The 19,751-nt window shown below is 43.7% G+C and overlaps 1 protein-coding gene across 3 annotated transcripts in view; it reads left to right on the top strand.

Annotated features, from left to right (window-relative positions):
- Positions 1–10,306, top strand: part of GATA5 (GATA binding protein 5) — a 28,672-nt gene extending 18,366 nt beyond the window's left edge. For 2 of the 3 annotated variants that reach the window (XM_075571422.1, XM_075571423.1), the window contains exons 4-7: positions 1,616–1,762; positions 2,941–3,028; positions 4,239–4,363; positions 9,379–10,306. In XM_075571422.1, coding sequence (XP_075427537.1) covers positions 1,616–1,762; positions 2,941–3,028; positions 4,239–4,363; positions 9,379–9,531 — 513 coding nt within the window. In that variant the 3' untranslated portion in view covers positions 9,532–10,306. The remainder of the gene's footprint in view (positions 1–1,615; positions 1,763–2,940; positions 3,029–4,238; positions 4,364–9,378) is intronic. The other variant, XM_075571424.1, reaches the window with a different exon arrangement.
- Positions 10,307–19,751: the final 9,445 nt, after the last annotated feature.

Genomic DNA, 19,751 nt, shown 5'->3' with positions numbered 1-19,751 from the left:
TTGGAGAGAGCAGATTTCCCAGACAAGGTCAAAATGTTGCCAGGGAGACCCGGCCCCTTCGTTTAAAGTAAACCGAGAGGAAATTAAGAGTAAAATATAGTTGTTCTCCTGTCCTTGACGACCCCGGAGCCTTGTGATCTTCCATCACAGGCATTCAAGAAAATTTAGGAGCTGAGGGAGGAACATTTGTAGAGACAATATTTTTGTAAGCAGCTAATGGAGACATTGCCCTGTGTCTGGCTGTCTCTTTCTCCCCCCACCCCCTGCACTTCCAGAGGGGCCATCGAGCAATGTGGGATTCATCCATGGGTGCCCCAACAAGCTTTCCACACATGCAAGTTGAAGGGATTCCACAGCTGCCCTCGATTCTAGAATGATGCCCAAGAAAGATCCAACTGTGATGTCAGATTAATTTAGCTACAACATACAATCCCTTATTCACTGCCAAAGAAGCCAACAATGGGTTAACTAGAATCCCCACCTTCCAACGCAGACCGGGCCCCCTATTTCTTTCCACTGTCTCTGTCTTCTCTCACTGTGTCTCATTCTGCATCTCTGTCCTCTGTGACAGGACCTTTCAACCAGCTTTCCCAAGAGGCCAGCTCACAAACATGTTGAAAGGCCACTGGAGCCGTGTAATGTCATTTTGGATACATTTGAACACTTAAAAATTATATACTTCTCAAAACATTTTTAACATCTGTACCATACATAGTTACCCCACTTTACTTCTGGGTCTTCAACTGGTGGATCCTGGAGGTCTTTAGAGTTTCCCTTGAACTTCCTACTGCTGATAATGTCATTGTGGTGGCCTACACAACTTAGTAGACCTATAGGTGGGTTTCAGTCTGAAAAAAAGTGGGTGATAAGTTGTGTAGGTAGGCCACCACAGTGACATTAGCAGGAGCAGGAAGTTCAAGGGCCACTCTAAAGACTTCCAGGATCCACCAGTTGAAAAGCCGTGCTCTTTGGCATTCCACCTTGTCACAAACCCGTATATCTGTCAGTGTCTCCCCCTCTCTAGCCCAGCAGAATGCAGTGCTGCCTGATTCAGGGGCAAAGGGGTTAAGCTTAGGTACTATATTAGCCAGCAGTGTGTATCTTTCCTTCTGACTCCTCACTCATTATACTGCCTGCTTAATAGCATCAAACAGCGTCAGATGTAACATTACAGGAGTATTCACTCTTGACCTTGAGGTTGAGTTGTTCCACATTCCCCCATTCATGATCTGTCAGACTTTCCAAAGATTGGTGAAACCTCTCTCTGACACCTCCACGGCCGGGTCCCGTAGGGAGCACACATCTTTACACTTACTGCAGTCCTCTATTCAAATACTTTGAATATTTAACATTTTAGCACTTATGCTTTGCCGTAGCGATGCGCCCATTTGTCAGTCCCACTGAAAGGCGTATGGCTGCATTTTCTGGGAATAAGTCAATGAACACACTGCACGCTACAATGATGCACACAAACCCTGCCCTATGTACCAGCAGGTAGGCTGTTTTGTGTCCATGTGTAGATATGTCAGTGACATGAGAGCAGGATTTGGTGCATTGCCAGAGTAGGGGGCTCTGTATTCTGGAGAACAGTACCAATAGATCCCCCCTCACCCAGGTCTCCTGTCTATGCCTGCAGTCTTCCTCTCGGCGCGCCGGCCTGTGCTGCACGAACTGCCACACAACCACCACGACTCTCTGGAGGCGCAATTCCGAAGGCGAGCCCGTGTGTAACGCGTGTGGCCTGTACATGAAGCTGCACGGGGTAAGTCGCTCAGCTCACCCACCTGTCTCTTTCCTATAAGCCCTAACCATACCACACCATGTCCCAAACTAACATGGATTCCGATCTGAAGACGCTGGCGGTAAAACTGCTGAACACATTTCCGGAATAGATTTGTTGCAGGTTGTGATACCTTTTATTGGACCTACGTAAGGCGTCTGCAAACATGAAATGACAGGGTACTGGGCGTTCCCAACCTCACGGGTCTCCTGAATGGGCTCTGTCGCCACATTTATTCCTTCACCTATCCTTTAAGATGTACGTCACAATTTCAAGTAGGGCACGTATCAATCTAAATCAGGGGTGGCCAACTCCAGTCCTCAAGGGCCACCAACAGGTCAGGTTTTCAGGATATCCCTGGTTCAGCACAGGTGGCTGAATCAGTGGCTCAGTCTTCGACTGCAACCAGTGCTGAAGCAGGGATATCCTGAAAACTTGACTTGTTGGTGGCCCTTGAGGACTGGAGTTGGCCACTCGTGGTCAAAATGTATCCCCAAAAAATCCCTTTCATTATTATTATTATTATCATCGGTTATTTATAAAGCGCACGCATATGCCGCAGTGCAGTACAATGCGGGTACAGAGTGATAGAAGTTACACAAATAGAATAAGGACAAACGAGCCAGGTACAGAAGGTTATAAGGGCCCCGCAAGGGCGAGCGCGCGAGAGCGCGCGAGAGCACGCAGGAGCTTCCAAGAAGAGATCATGTTTCGTGTTAATGTCATGATAAATAAGAGATTAACCTGGGTCACAGCCAGGGGAACATTTCCGGCTTCTAGGAAGACATCCCTTTCCTTCTTCACTTGTTTCAGTCAAATATCTTGTATTTTGCGTCTTCTGCAAAAAAAGACAGAGACAGAGTTGGCCGCAGATCTATGTCACGATGGCAGATCTATGTCACGATACAGATCTATGTCACAATGATAGATCTATGTCACGATGGCAGATCTATGCCACGATGTGCTATGCTGTAATAAAATCACACGACAGGATTTCTAAAAAGAACTGAAAGGGGGAAAAAAAACGGAATGGTGAATTTTTTTGGGGGCGTTTTGCCGGACTTTCGGTTCTTCGCCCCCGGAGGGTTCAGCAACGCACCGGCGTTCATGTTTTGTATTTATTTAACATTAATAATGACTCTGAGCCTTGTTTTCTCCAGGTTCCTCGTCCCCTGGCCATGAAGAAAGAAAGTATCCAGACTCGGAAAAGGAAACCCAAAAATGTCGGCAAAGGAAAGAGTTCTTCAGGTAGAGTTCTCCTGTCAGTAAATAACCGGGCACAAAACCAACAACCAGGCCGAAACCCTCCATGTTTTTTGTCACTTTTTTTTTTTACCCGCCGTTATTTGTTCTGTGTCTGATTATACCCATTTCCAGCATCACATTGCATAGCAAGTAGCCAGGCTCACACTGATGAGAGCGAAAGGGTCAACAGAGCTGTCTGTGAGTTGGTTTACTGGCTCTGCACTTCTTTAACCCAGACTGTGCTAAAAAAAAAAAAAAGCTGTGTAATGCGGCAGGCAGAAGTTTATAGGGCACTATGTTATAATGGACAAGAAGCAAAAAGTGACCCACTGTGAGAGATCATTTGCATGTCATTACCCAGAATCCCTGGCTGCAGTGGAAGCAGTGTATACTGAGAGATAATGGGGAAGGGCAGCATTGCAGACCTGTGTGAGACGTGAGAATGTGCCGACACGTGGGGGGGTGGGGGGACGGGGGGGGTTATTTACTGTGCAAATAAATAATAATAAAAAAAGGGGGCTCAGCAGGAAAAAGACAAAAAAACAACACGTACTCTGGCTCGGGACCAATATGACACTATGCACTTAATGCAAGCACATGACACAAACTGCCACACGCATGTGCAGGCATCACTCCTTGTCACTTACTACATGATGTTAGAAATAATGCTGATTGTGTATTAGTCGTAGGATCACATTTATCACACAGAATGCTACTTGAAATGCATGTGATGGTGGCTCCGTTTTGATTTTTACTTCTTTAAAAGGCAAAAATAGTTTCTGCTGACCTCACTATGATCTATGTCAGGGTGCGCAAAGGGGGCACGAGATTTTGTGGGCAGGGGGCAATTACAGAGGCTGGGGGACGCAAGATATTCTGTGGGGGGCGCGGCAGTTACAGAGGTACCACGCTCTCCCCCAAGGCATTTACATTAAATGCTGGGGGACCGTGCGAGGCCTCTGTACCTAACTTACCGTGGCTTCCAGCGACGCGGCGTCATGGTAACCTGGCGTCAAATGACTCTGCGGGTTCACGTGACATTGCGTTGCCATGGCAATGTAATGTCACATGACCCCGCTGCGTCATCTGACGCCGGAGCCGAGCATGGGGCGGGGAGGAGGCGCGAGCAGAGGAGGAGCGCAGGCAGGGGGGCGCAGGGGGAAAAGATTGCGCAGCCCTGATCTACGTGACTAATGATCTATTTTTTTTCCAGGGTCTACAACGTCAGCCACCAACTCGCCATCTTCAGTCACAAACACAGAGACCACACCCATACTCAAAACTGAACCCAACATCAGCGCACACTTTCCCGGACAAGCGATAGTATCGGTGTCCCAGGTAAGTGTCACCAAACCATTCGCAACCACTGTTCAATGGATTACCCCAAATAGGGTCAAAGCTCCAGGAGACGACTACAAGTCTGCAAGTAACTCTGTCTCATGTAATGAGCAGCACCAGATTGGACTGGTACCATTAACACACATGTACTGATGGGGTTAAATCAGAGTGGTGGTCAACTCTAGTCTTCAACTCCCCCCCCCCCCCATCCCCCAACAGGTCAGGTTTTCAGGATATCCCGGCTTCAGCACAGGTGTCTCAATCAGAGGCTCAGTCGATGATTGAGTCACCTGTGCTGAAGCAGGGACTGATTGAGCCACCTGTGCTGAAGCAGGGATATCCTGGAAACCTGACCTGTTGGGGGGCTTGAGGATTGGAGTTGAGCCCCTATTTTAACTTATTGGTTAAAATAATACTATGAAAGCACTGAAATGTAGAAAACAAAGAATTAACATTCTATGAACTAAGCATGGACACTGCACTAATATGTGGCTTACATGCTAATATTTAATATGTGGCTTACATGCTAATATTTAATATGTGGTTTAAATGCTAATATTTAATATGTGGCTTACATGCTAATATTTAATATGTGGCTTACATGCTAATATTTATATGTGGCTTACATGCTAATATTTAATATGTGGCTTACATGCTAATATTTAATATGTGGCTTACATGCTAATATTTAATATGTGGCTTACATGCTAATATTTAATATGTGGCTTACATGTTAATATTTTATATGTGGCTTACATGCTAATATTTAATATGTGGCTTACATGCTAATATTTATATGTGGCTTACATGATAATATTTAATATGAGGCTTACATGCTAATATATAATATGAGGCTTACAAGCTAATATATAATATGTGGCTTACATGCTAATATTTAATATGTGGCTTACATGCTAATATTTAATATGTGGCTTACATGCTAATATTTAATATGTGGCTTACATGTTAATATTTTATATGTGGCTTACATGCTAATATTTAATATGTGGCTTACATGCTAATATTTATATGTGGCTTACATGCTAATATTTAATATGTGGCTTACATGCTAATATTGAATTGGTGGCTTACATGTTAATATTTTATATGTGGCTTACATGCTAATATTTAATATGTGGCTTACATGCTAATATTTATATGTGGTTTGCATGATAATATTTAATATGAGGCTTAAATGCTAAAATATAATATGAGGCTTACATGCTAATATATAATATGTGGCTTTCATGCTAATATTTAATATGTGGCTTACATGCTAATATTTATATGTGGCTTACATGCTAATATTTAATATGTGGCTTACATGTTAATATTTTATATGTGGCTTACATGCTAATATTTAATATGTGGCTTACATGCTAATATTTAATATGTGGTTTAAATGCTAATATTTAATATGTGGCTTACATGCTAATATTTAATATGTGGCTTACATGCTAATATTTATATGTGGCTTACATGCTAATATTTAATATGTGGCTTACATGCTAATATTTAATATGTGGCTTACATGCTAATATTTAATATGTGGCTTACATGCTAATATTTAATATGTGGCTTACATGTTAATATTTTATATGTGGCTTACATGCTAATATTTATATGTGGCTTACATGATAATATTTAATATGTGGCTTACATGCTAATATATAATATGAGGCTTACAAGCTAATATATAATATGTGGCTTACATGCTAATATTTAATATGTGGCTTACATGCTAATATTTAATATGTGGCTTACATGCTAATATTTAATATGTGGCTTACATGTTAATATTTTATATGTGGCTTACATGCTAATATTTAATATGTGGCTTACATGCTAATATTTATATGTGGCTTACATGCTAATATTTAATATGTGGCTTACATGCTAATATTGAATTGGTGGCTTACATGTTAATATTTTATATGTGGCTTACATGCTAATATTTAATATGTGGCTTACATGCTAATATTTATATGTGGTTTGCATGATAATATTTAATATGAGGCTTAAATGCTAAAATATAATATGAGGCTTACATGCTAATATATAATATGTGGCTTTCATGCTAATATTTAATATGTGGCTTACATGCTAATATTTATATGTGGCTTACATGCTAATATTTAATATGTGGCTTACATGTTAATATTTTATATGTGGCTTACATGCTAATATTTAATATGTGGCTTACATGCTAATATTTATATGTGGCTTACATGCTAATATTTAATATGTGGCTTACATGATAATATTTAATATGTGGCTTACATGCTAATATTTAATATGTGGCTTACATGCTAATATTTAATATGTGGCTTACATGCTTATATTTAATATGTGGCTTACATGCTAATATTTAATATGTGGCTTACATGCTAATATTGAATATGAGGCTTACATGCTAATATTTAATATGTGGCTTACATGCTTATATTTAATATGTGGCTTACATGCTAATATTTAATATGTGGCTTACATGCTAATATATAATATGTGGCTTACATGCTAATATTTAATATGTGGCTTACATGTTAATATTTTATATGTGGCTTACATGCTAATATTTAATATGTGGCTTACATGCTAATATTTATATGTGGCTTACATGCTAATATTTAATATGTGGCTTACATGCTAATATTGAATTGGTGGCTTACATGTTAATATTTTATATGTGGCTTACATGCTAATATTTAATATGTGGCTTACATGCTAATATTTATATGTGGCTTGCATGATAATATTTAATATGAGGCTTACATGCTAAAATATAATATGAGGCTTACATGCTAATATATAATATGTGGCTTACATGCTAATATTTATATGTGGCTTACATGCTAATATTTATATGTGGCTTACATGCTAATATTTAATATGTGGCTTACATGCTAATATTTATATGTGGCTTACATGCTAATATTTAATATGTGGCTTACATGTTAATATTTTATATGTGGCTTACATGCTAATATTTAATATGTGGCTTACATGCTAATATTTATATGTGGCTTACATGCTAATATTTAATATGTGGCTTACATGCTAATATTTAATATGTGGCTTACATGCTAATATTTAATATGTGGCTTACATGCTAATATTTAATATGTGGCTTACATGCTAATATTGAATATGAGGCTTACATGCTAATATTTAATATGTGGCTTACATGCTTATATTTAATATGTGGCTTACATGCTAATATTTATATGTGGCTTGCATGATAATATTTAATATGAGGCTTACATGCTAAAATATAATATGAGGCTTACATGCTAATATATAATATGTGGCTTACATGCTAATATTTATATGTGGCTTACATGCTAATATTTATATGTGGCTTACATGCTAATATTTAATATGTGGCTTACATGCTAATATTTATATGTGGCTTACATGCTAATATTTAATATGTGGCTTACATGTTAATATTTTATATGTGGCTTACATGCTAATATTTATATGTGGCTTACATGCTAATATTTAATATGTGGCTTACATGCTAATATTTAATATGTGGCTTACATGCTAATATTTAATATGTGGCTTACATGCTAATATTGAATATGAGGCTTACATGCTAATATTTAATATGTGGCTTACATGCTAATATTTAATATGTGGCTTAAATGCTAATATTTATATGTGGCATACATGCTAATATTTATATGTGGCTTACATGCTAATATTTAATATGTGGCTTACATGCTAATATTTAATATGTGGCTTACATGCTTATATTTAATATGTGGCTTACATGCTAATATTTAATATGTGGCTTACATACTAATATATAATATGTGGCTTACATGCTAATATTTAATATGTGGCTTACATGCTAATATTTAATATGTGGCTTACATGCTAATATATAATATGTGGCTTACATGCTAATATTTAATATGTGGCTTACATGCTTATATTTAATATGTGGCTTACATGCTAATATTTAATATGTGGCTTACATGCTTATATTTAATATGTGGCTTACATGCTAATATATAATATGTGGCTTACATGCTAATATTTAATATGTGGCTTACATGCTTATATTTAATATGTGGCTTACATGCTAATATTTATATGTGGCTTGCATGATAATATTTAATATGAGGCTTACATGCTAAAATATAATATGAGGCTTACATGCTAATATATAATATGTGGCTTACATGCTAATATTTATATGTGGCTTACATGCTAATATTTATATGTGGCTTACATGCTAATATTTAATATGTGGCTTACATGCTAATATTTATATGTGGCTTACATGCTAATATTTAATATGTGGCTTACATGTTAATATTTTATATGTGGCTTACATGCTAATATTTATATGTGGCTTACATGCTAATATTTAATATGTGGCTTACATGCTAATATTTAATATGTGGCTTACATGCTAATATTTAATATGTGGCTTACATGCTAATATTGAATATGAGGCTTACATGCTAATATTTAATATGTGGCTTACATGCTAATATTTAATATGTGGCTTACATGCTAATATTTATATGTGGCATACATGCTAATATTTATATGTGGCTTACATGCTAATATTTAATATGTGGCTTACATGCTAATATTTAATATGTGGCTTACATGCTTATATTTAATATGTGGCTTACATGCTAATATTTAATATGTGGCTTACATACTAATATATAATATGTGGCTTACATGCTAATATTTAATATGTGGCTTACATGCTAATATTTAATATGTGGCTTACATGCTAATATATAATATGTGGCTTACATGCTTATATTTAATATGTGGCTTACATGCTAATATATAATATGTGGCTTACATGCTAATATTTAATATGTGGCTTACATGCTTATATTTAATATGTGGCTTACATGCTAATATATAATATGTGGCTTACATGCTAATATTTAATAGGCAGCATCTACAATTGAGCATGTTCTACCTCCTGACTGACATGGGGGTTTAACCCGACCACTCTGGTTTGATGTGTTTTTTTTTAGGGCCAAAGTCAAGCAGATAGTCTTGCAAATGGGCGTCATGAGCTGAAGTTTATTCCTGATGAATACACCTTTAGTCCCGCTGCTTTAAACCCACAATCCGGCCTGAGCGGTCCTCTTCGACAAGACTCGTGGTGCGCGCTAGCCCTGGCCTAACCCTGAACGGCCCTGGAACACAGCAAGACACGTGTGACGACCTGTTCCAGGACACGCGCAAGGAGGAGGAGGCTGCTCAAAGCATTTTAATACTCGCAGTAAGAAAATAAGATTGGCGCCCCAGAGAGAGAGGGCTGATCAGCGATTGTGTGCAAAAGCTGAGAAACCATTAATGGAATGAAAAGACATTCTCGTTCGTATAGTGAATGGTTATATGGCTGCAATTCTTTTAAAGATTCTTCACCTCGGGGGGGAGAGGACTTTTCCACAAGGAGCAAGCAGCATCTTCCATGCTTCCAAGAAATACTAGGGGTGGTGGGTGAGAATCGCTGACGAGTTACAATGAGTTTGAGTGAAGCCTTGCTGGGGCTTTGCAGCTGTAAAGAAATTCTGCTTCTTACCCAGACGACTTGGCCAGAGGTTTGTGACGCTCAGAGGAACCTCTTTACCTGTTCTGAGTATTCAGCTGAGCTGGAGATTACAAATGATATGGAAATAAAGACTTACAAGTCAAAAGAGGCAGCTTGCTAGGCATGTTTGCCAAACATCGCAATGACATCAAGCGAATGCAGGACACACAGGCGCTGCATCCTTGCATCATCGGAACATGAAGCTGAAACCTGATTTGTTTCCCACTGCCGTTTACCATGCCAAAATGTTTAATGATTCTTTATCCCCCTTCTTTAACTACCTTTGAGTGCAATTTGTTTCACTTTACAATAAAGACTGGCACCCAGCAAAATGTATTTTTATTAAAGTGTTAACAGAGTTGCTACCGCTGCTGTTGTTTTCTTTGATTAAAATCATTTTACATAAATCTTTAGAGGCTTCCTACGGCAGGAGTGGCCAACCCCAATCCTCGAGGCTCGCCAACAGGTCAGGCATGCGGGATATCCCTGCTTCAGCTCAGGTGGCTCAATCAGTGGATCAGTCAATGACTGCGTCACCGGTGCTGAAGCAGGGATATCCTGAAAATCTGCCCTGCTGGTGACCCTTTAGGGCAGGAGTTGAGCGCCCCTGTCATATAACAATAGGTTTCTACAAGAATGGCACCCTACAGCGAATATCTAAAGATTCACAAACTCATTTCAAATGCGACGAATCTCAGTGCTGAGTAATGCAATGTCTCATCTATCACCGCTGCAATATACAGGTTACAGGTATCAGTTCCAGTGAAGATTATCACATGTTATTTTACCTGCAACAGGGAAAGCAAGACGTGGCCTGATCCGTGGACAAAGGGACTTCCAACCCTAGCAGCGCTTCTGGCTGCACCAATTACCATGCAGGCATATTAGCGGAAATGTGTCTGTAATGCAATTTACATTCCATCGCTTCCGTAAAATTAAGCATTTGTATTAAAAAAAAAAAGAAAAACAGTGTAACGTTACGTTTCTGCTGTACTTTCCAGGCATTATTATTTTTTACACAAATCCCCCAAACTTGATGCAAGTGTGATACACCAGGGCCGCTTTTGTCAAGAGGTTTGGAGAACTGAAAAGCCCTTTGATGTTCCCTTAATATACTACTGAACTGGATTTAATGGGGGCCTCCTACTTAGGTCTTATGTTCAGCTGCAAACATAGATGCAACATATATATAACAGCTCAAACACCACGGTGCTAACATCTGTATCACGATACACTGTGACATGGCCTCCGTACCATGTCCCGGTAACTCCTGCAGATACATTCCAGCTCGTCACTTTCCCTAAAGGGCTCACTAGAAACCATCTTCAAAAGGGTGACTACGATTTCATGTCCTTTTTTTATTAACTGTGTAAGGAAGAAAACAAGGCCTTCCTTTCTCAGCCTTTGCTTGACCTCTGCTCCGAGAAACGACTGGTTCTGTTCTCAGGAGAGAAGATAAAATACACATGCAAAGGTAGCAAGGAGGCACCGAGAGAGATTTAGGCTAGAAGTTATATGTGGGGCTTTCACTCGGGAACATAAATCACATTGAATTAAGGTTACACGTCAACATAAATTAACGGCACTCCTATGGTTCAAGAGAAATGTAGCTATGAAAAGTGTTTTGAAGGTCAGTTGTGCGTGTGTGTGTGTGCGCGTGTGTGCGCGTGTGTGCGTAGGTATATATGTATGTAGTATGTATATTCAGTCTTGTTTGTCTGTTGCTTGAATTCCATGTGGTTTTAGTTAAATGTTTCTCTCTCAGCTGGCACAGAAAACCGATTGGTTGACAGTCCAAACCTTCAGCTAATTAGAGCTTTTGGGGGATTGATTAAATGTAGAATTTTATTGACATACTGTATGAATCAATAAAATATACAGTAGCTCAGATATTGTTTTTTCTTATTAGAAAATATTGTATTATCTATATATACATATATATATATATATATATAATATAATATATGGTCCCCTATAAACTTAAGCTTGCTGCATTTCACAGCTTTGCACAGCCTGGGTTAAGATGCATAGCCAGTAAACCTTAATAAGCTTAAGCTTATAGGGGACAATGTTAAATGGTTTTGAAGCAAAAGGTGGCACTGTGTGCTCATTTGCATGTCATTTCCCAGAATCACTTAACTAAGTATATAATAAATATATATATATATATTATATATCTTATACTATAATTCTAAGTTGGATTCCGTTTGTTTGTTTCTTTGTATGTCCGAAGCATCGAAATCTCAGAAACGGAACCGCGTAGCACCACGAAACGTTCACTGGACATTCTGCTGCGGATTTGTAGGTCAACGCAACAATTTTGAGCTTTCAATGTTACTCACCTCACAAATTATGGACATTCTAATTTAACCTCGGCTGTCCAGCAAAAATATTACAGCAGGAGCGGGGCAACTAAGGGAGGGGGCGTGTCCTTGCCTGGTTCGGGGCTGTGTGTGTCTCTGTGTGTATGTGATGTGAGATGTGGCAGCAGGGGGGGGGGGAGGAAGATGTGCCAGCTAGCGGGGGATATGTACCAGCGGGGCGGGGACGACGACATGTGCCGGCAGCGGGGGGAGATGTACCAACGGGGGGGGGGGAGGGCGGGAACATTTGCCGCCAGCGAGGGGAGATCTACCAATGGCGGGGGAAGGGGGGCGGGGAGAGGTGCTGCCAGCGGGGGGGGGGGGGGGCGGGGGAGGGGGCCGAAGACATGTTCCAGCAGCAGGGGGGAGACACAGACACACACAGACACACACAGACAGAGACAAATCTCACCCCACACTACATCCAGCAGCGGGGGGTGAGGGGGGAGTGCCGGGGTGAGCAGGGAAGGTTTAATAAATATGCATAATAAAAACAGGGGCAGCAGCCACAGGTAGAGGTGTGCGAACCTGTCCAAAAGGCATTCGCTGAAATAATTGTTTTATTTATAAGCTCAGCATTAAGCAAATGTAGCCATGTCCGAGCGTTTCACACATTGACTTAATGTTTGGCGAATTGCTCGCGATCTGACTCGGCCGCGGCTTTTTTTTTCCCGCGACAAAAAAACGGCAAATTTGCGAACCTCCTGTGAACATTGTGGGCGTGTCTGACCCAGCGTTATTGTGCTACGTGTAGCTAAGGCCTCGTTCAAGGTGCTGGCTTCGGAGGGCGGGCGTGCTGACGTGCGTGCTGCCGTGAACAACAAAGTATTCAATTTGAATACTTGTTGTCAGGGTAGCAACTGCCCTGCCTCCGAAGCCAGGAGTTGCCGCTGACGACAGCTTCAGTAAACGAAAATTTCGTTTCTTGGAGCTGAAGCAGCGTCACAGGGACCAAGGCAGCCAATGAAATCATTCTTCAGAATGATTTCATGACTGCAACTTGGATACTTTACCCTGCCGTCTGTAGCCCCGCCCCCTCCCCAACGCTGAAAAGTCTGCTGGGGGATAATCACATGTCGCCCAGCAAACTCCCAGCACTGCCTCCCGCACGCCCTCCCTCCGAGTCCTCAGCTGGCTCCCTGAACGAGCCCTAACGCTTTCTGTGTAACGTGGCTGTCGGCGCTGTCCAATGCATCTCATGCTGTTTGTGCTACTGTGTGGCCCCGTACCTGCGCTGGCGTTATCTTTACTGTTATACAGCTGGGTTCTTATTAAATCAATTGCATTGTACAAAGGTCAACGTCCTCTATGAATTTACAACTTAAAGACAACACGTCGGCTTTTATTTCTGCACTTTACACTGTGCTGTGCTATTATCCTTTCTGCACGTTACACTGTGCTGTGCTATTATCCTGTTTGCACTTTACACTGTGCTGTGCTATTATCCTGTTTGCACTTTACACTGTGCTGTGCTATTATCCTGTTTGCACTTTACACTGTGCTGTGCTATTATCCTGTTTGCACTTTACACTGTGCTGTGCTATTATCCTGTTTGCACTTTACACTGTGCTGTGCTATTACCCTGTTTGCACTTTACACTGTGCTGTGCTATTATCCTGTTTGCACGTTACACTGTGCTGTGCTATTACCCTGTTTGCACGTTACACTGTGCTGTGCTATTACCCTGTTTGCACGTTACACTGTGCTGTGCTATTACCCTGTTTGCACGTTACACTGTGTTGTGCTATTACCCTGTTTGCACGTTACACTGTGCTGTGCTATTACCCTGTTTGCACGTTACACTGTGCTGTGCTATTATCCTGTTTGCACTTTACACTGCGCTGTGCTATTACCCTGTTTGCACTTTACACTGTGCTGTGCTATTACCCTGTTTGCACGTTACACTGTGCTGTGCTATTATCCTGTTTGCACGTTACACTGTGCTGTGCTATTACCCTGTTTGCACGTTACACTGTGCTGTGCTATTACCCTGTTTGCACTTTACACTGTGCTGTGCTATTACCCTGTTTGCACGTTACACTGTGCTGTGCTATTACCCTGTTTGCACGTTACACTGCGCTGTGCTATTACCCTGTTTGCACGTTACACTGTGCTGTGCTATTACACTGTTTGCACTTTACACTGCTGTGCTATTACCCTGTTTGCACGTTACACTTTGCTGTGCTATTATCCTGTTTGCACTTTACACTGCTGTGCTATTACCCTGTGATTCCTTTCCTGGGGGGACGCAGCGCTGTGCTATTACCCTGTGATTCCTTTCCTGGGGGGACACAGTGCTGTGCTATTACCCTGTGATTCCTTTCCTGGGGGGACACAGTGCTGTGCTATTACCCTGTGATTCCTTTCCTGGGGGGACGCAGTGCTGTGCTATTACCCTGTGATTCCTTTCCTGGGGGGACACAGTGCTGTGCTATTACCCTGTGATTCCTTTCCTGGGGGGACGCAGCGCTGTGCTATTACCCTGTGATTCCTTTCCTGGGGGGACACAGTGCTGTGCTATTACCCTGTGATTCCTTTCCTGGGGGGACACAGTGCTGTGCTATTACCCTGTGATTCCTTTCCTGGGGGGACACAGTGCTGTGCTATTACCCTGTGATTCCTTTCCTGGGGGGACACAGTGCTGTGCTATTACCCTGTGATTTCTTTCCTGGGGGGACACAGTGCTGTGCTATTACCCTGTGATTTCTTTCCTGGGGGGACACAGTGCTGTGCTATTACCCTGTGATTTCTTTCCTGGGGGGACACAGTGTTGTGCTATTATCCTGTGATTTCTTTCCTGGGGGGACACAGTGTTGTGCTATTATCCTGTGATTCCTTTCCTGGGGGGACACAGTGCTGTGCAATTACCCTGTGATTTCTTTCCTGGGGGGACACAGTGCTGTGCAATTACCCTGTGATTTCTTTCCTGGGGGGACGCAGTGCTGTGCTATTACCCTGTGATTTCTTTCCTGGGGGGACACAGCGCTGTGCTATTACCCTGTGATTTCTTTCCTGGGGGGACACAGTGCTGTGCTATTACCCTGTGATTTCTTTCCTGGGGGGACACAGTGCTGTGCTATTACCCTGTGATTTCTTTCCTGGGGGGACGCAGTGCTGTGCTATTACCCTGTGATTTCTTTCCTGGGGGGACGCAGTGCTGTGCTATTACCCTGTGATTTCTTTCCTGGGGGGACACAGTGCTGTGCTATTACCCTGTGATTTCTTTCCTGGGGGGACGCAGTGCTGTGCTATTACCCTGTGATTTCTTTCCTGGGGGGACACAGTGCTGTGCTATTACCCTGTGATTTCTTTCCTGGGGGGACACAGTGCTGTGCTATTACCCTGTGATTTCTTTCCTGGGGGGACACAGTGTTGTGCTATTATCCTGTGATTCCTTTCCTGGGGGGACACAGTGCTGTGCAATTACCCTGTGATTTCTTTCCTGGGGGGACGCAGTGCTGTGCTATTACCCTGTGATTTCTTTCCTGGGGGGACGCAGTGCTGTGCTATTACCCTGTGATTCCTTTCCTGGGGGACACAGTGCTGTGCTATTACCCTGTGATTTCTTTCCTGGGGGGACACTGTGCTGTGCTATTACCCTGTGATTTCTTTCCTGGGGGGACGCAGTGCTGTGCTATTACCCTGTGATTTCTTTCCTGGGGGGACACAGTGCTGTGCTATTACCCTGTGATTTCTTTCCTGGGGGGACGCAGTGCTGTGCTATTACCCTGTGATTTCTTTCCTGGGGGGACGCAGTGCTGTGCTATTACCCTGTGATTTCTTTCCTGGGGGGACACAGTGCTGTGCTATTACCCTGTGATTTCTTTCCTGGGGGGACACAGTGCTGTGCTATTACCCTGTGATTCCTTTCCTGGGGGGACACAGTGCTGTGCTATTACCCTGTGATTTCTTTCCTGGGGGGACGCAGTGCTGTGCTATTACCCTGTGATTTCTTTCCTGGGGGGACACTGTGCTGTGCTATTACCCTGTGATTTCTTTCCTGGGGGGACACAGTGCTGTGCTATTACCCTGTGATTCCTTTCCTGGGGGGACGCAGTGCTGTGCTATTACCCTGTGATTTCTTTCCTGGGGGGACACAGTGCTGTGCTATTACCCTGTGATTTCTTCCTGGGGGGACACAGTGCTGTGCTATTACCCTGTGATTTCTTTCCTGGGGGGACGCAGTGCTGTGCTATTACCCTGTGATTTCTTTCCTGGGGGGACACAGTGCTGTGCTATTACCCTGTGATTTCTTTCCTGGGGGGACACAGTGCTGTGCTATTACCCTGTGATTTCTTTCCTGGGGGGACGCAGTGCTGTGCTATTACCCTGTGATTCCTTTCCTGGGGGGACGCAGTGCTGTGCTATTACCCTGTGATTTCTTTCCTGGGGGGACACAGTGCTGTGCTATTACCCTGTGATTTCTTTCCTGGGGGGACGCAGCGCTGTGCTATTACCCTGTGATTCCTTTCCTGGGGGGACGCAGTGCTGTGCTATTACCCTGTGATTTCTTTCCTGGGGGGACACAGTGCTGTGCTATTACCCTGTGATTTCTTTCCTGGGGGGACACAGTGCTGTGCTATTACCCTGTGATTTCTTTCCTGGGGGGACGCAGTGCTGTGCTATTACCCTGTGATTTCTTTCCTGGGGGGACACAGTGCTGTGCTATTACCCTGTGATTTCTTTCCTGGGGGGACACAGTGCTGTGCTATTACCCTGTGATTTCTTTCCTGGGGGGACGCAGTGCTGTGCTATTACCCTGTGATTTCTTTCCTGGGGGGACGCAGTGCTGTGCTATTATCCTGTGATTTCTTTCCTGGGGGGACACAGTGCTGTGCTATTACCCTGTGATTTCTTTCCTGGGGGGACACTGTGCTGTGCTATTATCCTGTGATTTCTTTCCTGGGGGGACACAGTGCTGTGCTATTACCCTGTGATTTCTTTCCTGGGGGGACGCAGTGCTGTGCTATTACCCTGTGATTTCTTTCCTGGGGGGACACAGTGCTGTGCTATTACCCTGTGATTTCTTTCCTGGGGGGACGCAGTGCTGTGCTATTACCCTGTGATTTCTTTCCTGGGGGGGACACTGTGCTGTGCTATTACCCTGTGATTCCTTTCCTGGGGGGACGCAGTGCTGTGCTATTACCCTGTGATTTCTTTCCTGGGGGGACACAGTGCTGTGCTATTACCCTGTGATTTCTTTCCTGGGGGGACACAGTGCTGTGCTATTACCCTGTGATTTCTTTCCTGGGGGGACGCAGTGCTGTGCTATTACCCTGTGATTTCTTTCCTGGGGGGACACAGTGCTGTGCTATTACCCTGTGATTTCTTTCCTGGGGGGACGCAGTGCTGTGCTATTACCCTGTGATTTCTTTCCTGGGGGGACGCAGCGCTGTGCTATTATCCTGTGATTTCTTTCCTGGGGGGACGCAGTGCTGTGCTATTACCCTGTGATTTCTTTCCTGGGGGGACACAGCGCTGTGCTATTACCCTGTGATTTCTTTCCTGGGGGGACGCAGTGCTGTGCTATTACCCTGTGATTTCTTTCCTGGGGGGACACAGTGCTGTGCTATTACCCTGTGATTTCTTTCCTGGGGGGACACAGTGCTGTGCTATTACCCTGTGATTTCTTTCCTGGGGGGACGCAGTGCTGTGCTATTACCCTGTGATTTCTTTCCTGGGGGGACGCAGCGCTGTGCTATTACCCTGTGATTCCTTTCCTGGGGGGACGCAGTGCTGTGCTATTACCCTGTGATTTCTTTCCTGGGGGGACACAGTGCTGTGCTATTACCCTGTGATTTCTTTCCTGGGGGGACACAGTGCTGTGCTATTACCCTGTGATTTCTTTCCTGGGGGGACACAGTGCTGTGCTATTACCCTGTGATTTCTTTCCTGGGGGGACGCAGTGCTGTGCTATTACCCTGTGATTCCTTTCCTGGGGGGACACAGTGCTGTGCTATTACCCTGTGATTTCTTTCCTGGGGGGACACTGTGCTGTGCTATTATCCTGTGATTTCTTTCCTGGGGGGACACTGTGCTGTGCTATTACCCTGTGATTTCTTTCCTGGGGGGACGCAGCGCTGTGCTATTACCCTGTGATTTCTTTCCTGGGGGGACGCAGTGCTGTGCTATTACCCTGTGATTTCTTTCCTGGGGGGACACAGTGCTGTGCTATTACCCTGTGATTTCTTTCCTGGGGGGACGCAGTGCTGTGCTATTACCCTGTGATTCCTTTCCTGGGGGGACGCAGTGCTGTGCTATTACCCTGTGATTTCTTTCCTGGGGGGACGCAGTGCTGTGCTATTACCCTGTGATTCCTTTCCTGGGGGGACACAGTGCTGTGCTATTACCCTGTGATTTCTTTCCTGGGGGGACACAGTGCTGTGCTATTACCCTGTGATTTCTTTCCTGGGGGGACGCAGTGCTGTGCTATTACCCTGTGATTCCTTTCCTGGGGGGACGCAGTGCTGTGCTATTACCCTGTGATTCCTTTCCTGGGGGGACGCAGTGCTGTGCTATTACCCTGTGATTCCTTTCCTGGGGGGACGCAGTGCTGTGCTATTACCCTGTGATTCCTTTCCTGGGGGGACGCAGTGCTGTGCTATTACCCTGTGATTTCTTTCCTGGGGGACGCAGTGCTGTGCTATTACCCTGTGATTTCTTTCCTGGGGGGACGCAGTGCTGTGCTATTACCCTGTGATTCCTTTCCTGGGGGGACGCAGTGCTGTGCTATTACCCTGTGATTCCTTTCCTGGGGGGACGCAGTGCTGTGCTATTACCCTGTGATTCCTTTCCTGGGGGGACGCAGTGCTGTGCTATTACCCTGTGATTTCTTTCCTGGGGGGACGCAGTGCAGGCCTCACGCTCCGTTACAGTCTCAGAGATGCGTAATGGGCGCGTGAAAGCAGCAACGTCTCCGCCTGCCTTCGCTCTGCCCTCAGTGTCTGTGCAAAGCTGAACTTTACACTTTAACAGGTACAGGGCAAGGTCGCTTGGGAGTGAAGGTGCAATCCGAGTCAGCAACATATACTGCAGCTTCAGTACCAATGAAAGCACTCAGCAGCGCAACGCCTTGTCTACCCATTTTTAGACTGCTTCAAAATTCTGAGATATGTTTGATTGCCAAATGCATGTTTTAAAACCCGTGTTAGTAACAATTTGGAGCTCGTATCTATATATACAATACCACGCACCGATTCTAATGAATGGGTGACTTAAAAGTGAGTGGTATTAGTAGTTGGTTGTTTGAAGCTGGAGTTAGACCAGGGGTGGGCATCTCCAGTCCTCAAGGGCCACCAACAGGTCAGGTTTTCAGGATACCCCTGCTTCAGCACAGGTGGCTCCTGTTCTGAAGCAGGGACTGATTTGAGCCACCTGTGCTGAAGCAGGGATATCCTGAAAACCTGACCTGTTGGTGACCCTTGAGGACAGGAGCTGTCCACCCCTG

This window comes from Ascaphus truei, chromosome 15 (assembly GCF_040206685.1).
Source record: "Ascaphus truei isolate aAscTru1 chromosome 15, aAscTru1.hap1, whole genome shotgun sequence".
Lineage (NCBI taxonomy): Eukaryota > Metazoa > Chordata > Amphibia > Anura > Ascaphidae > Ascaphus > Ascaphus truei.
This window is presented reverse-complemented; position numbering and strand designations above follow the sequence as displayed.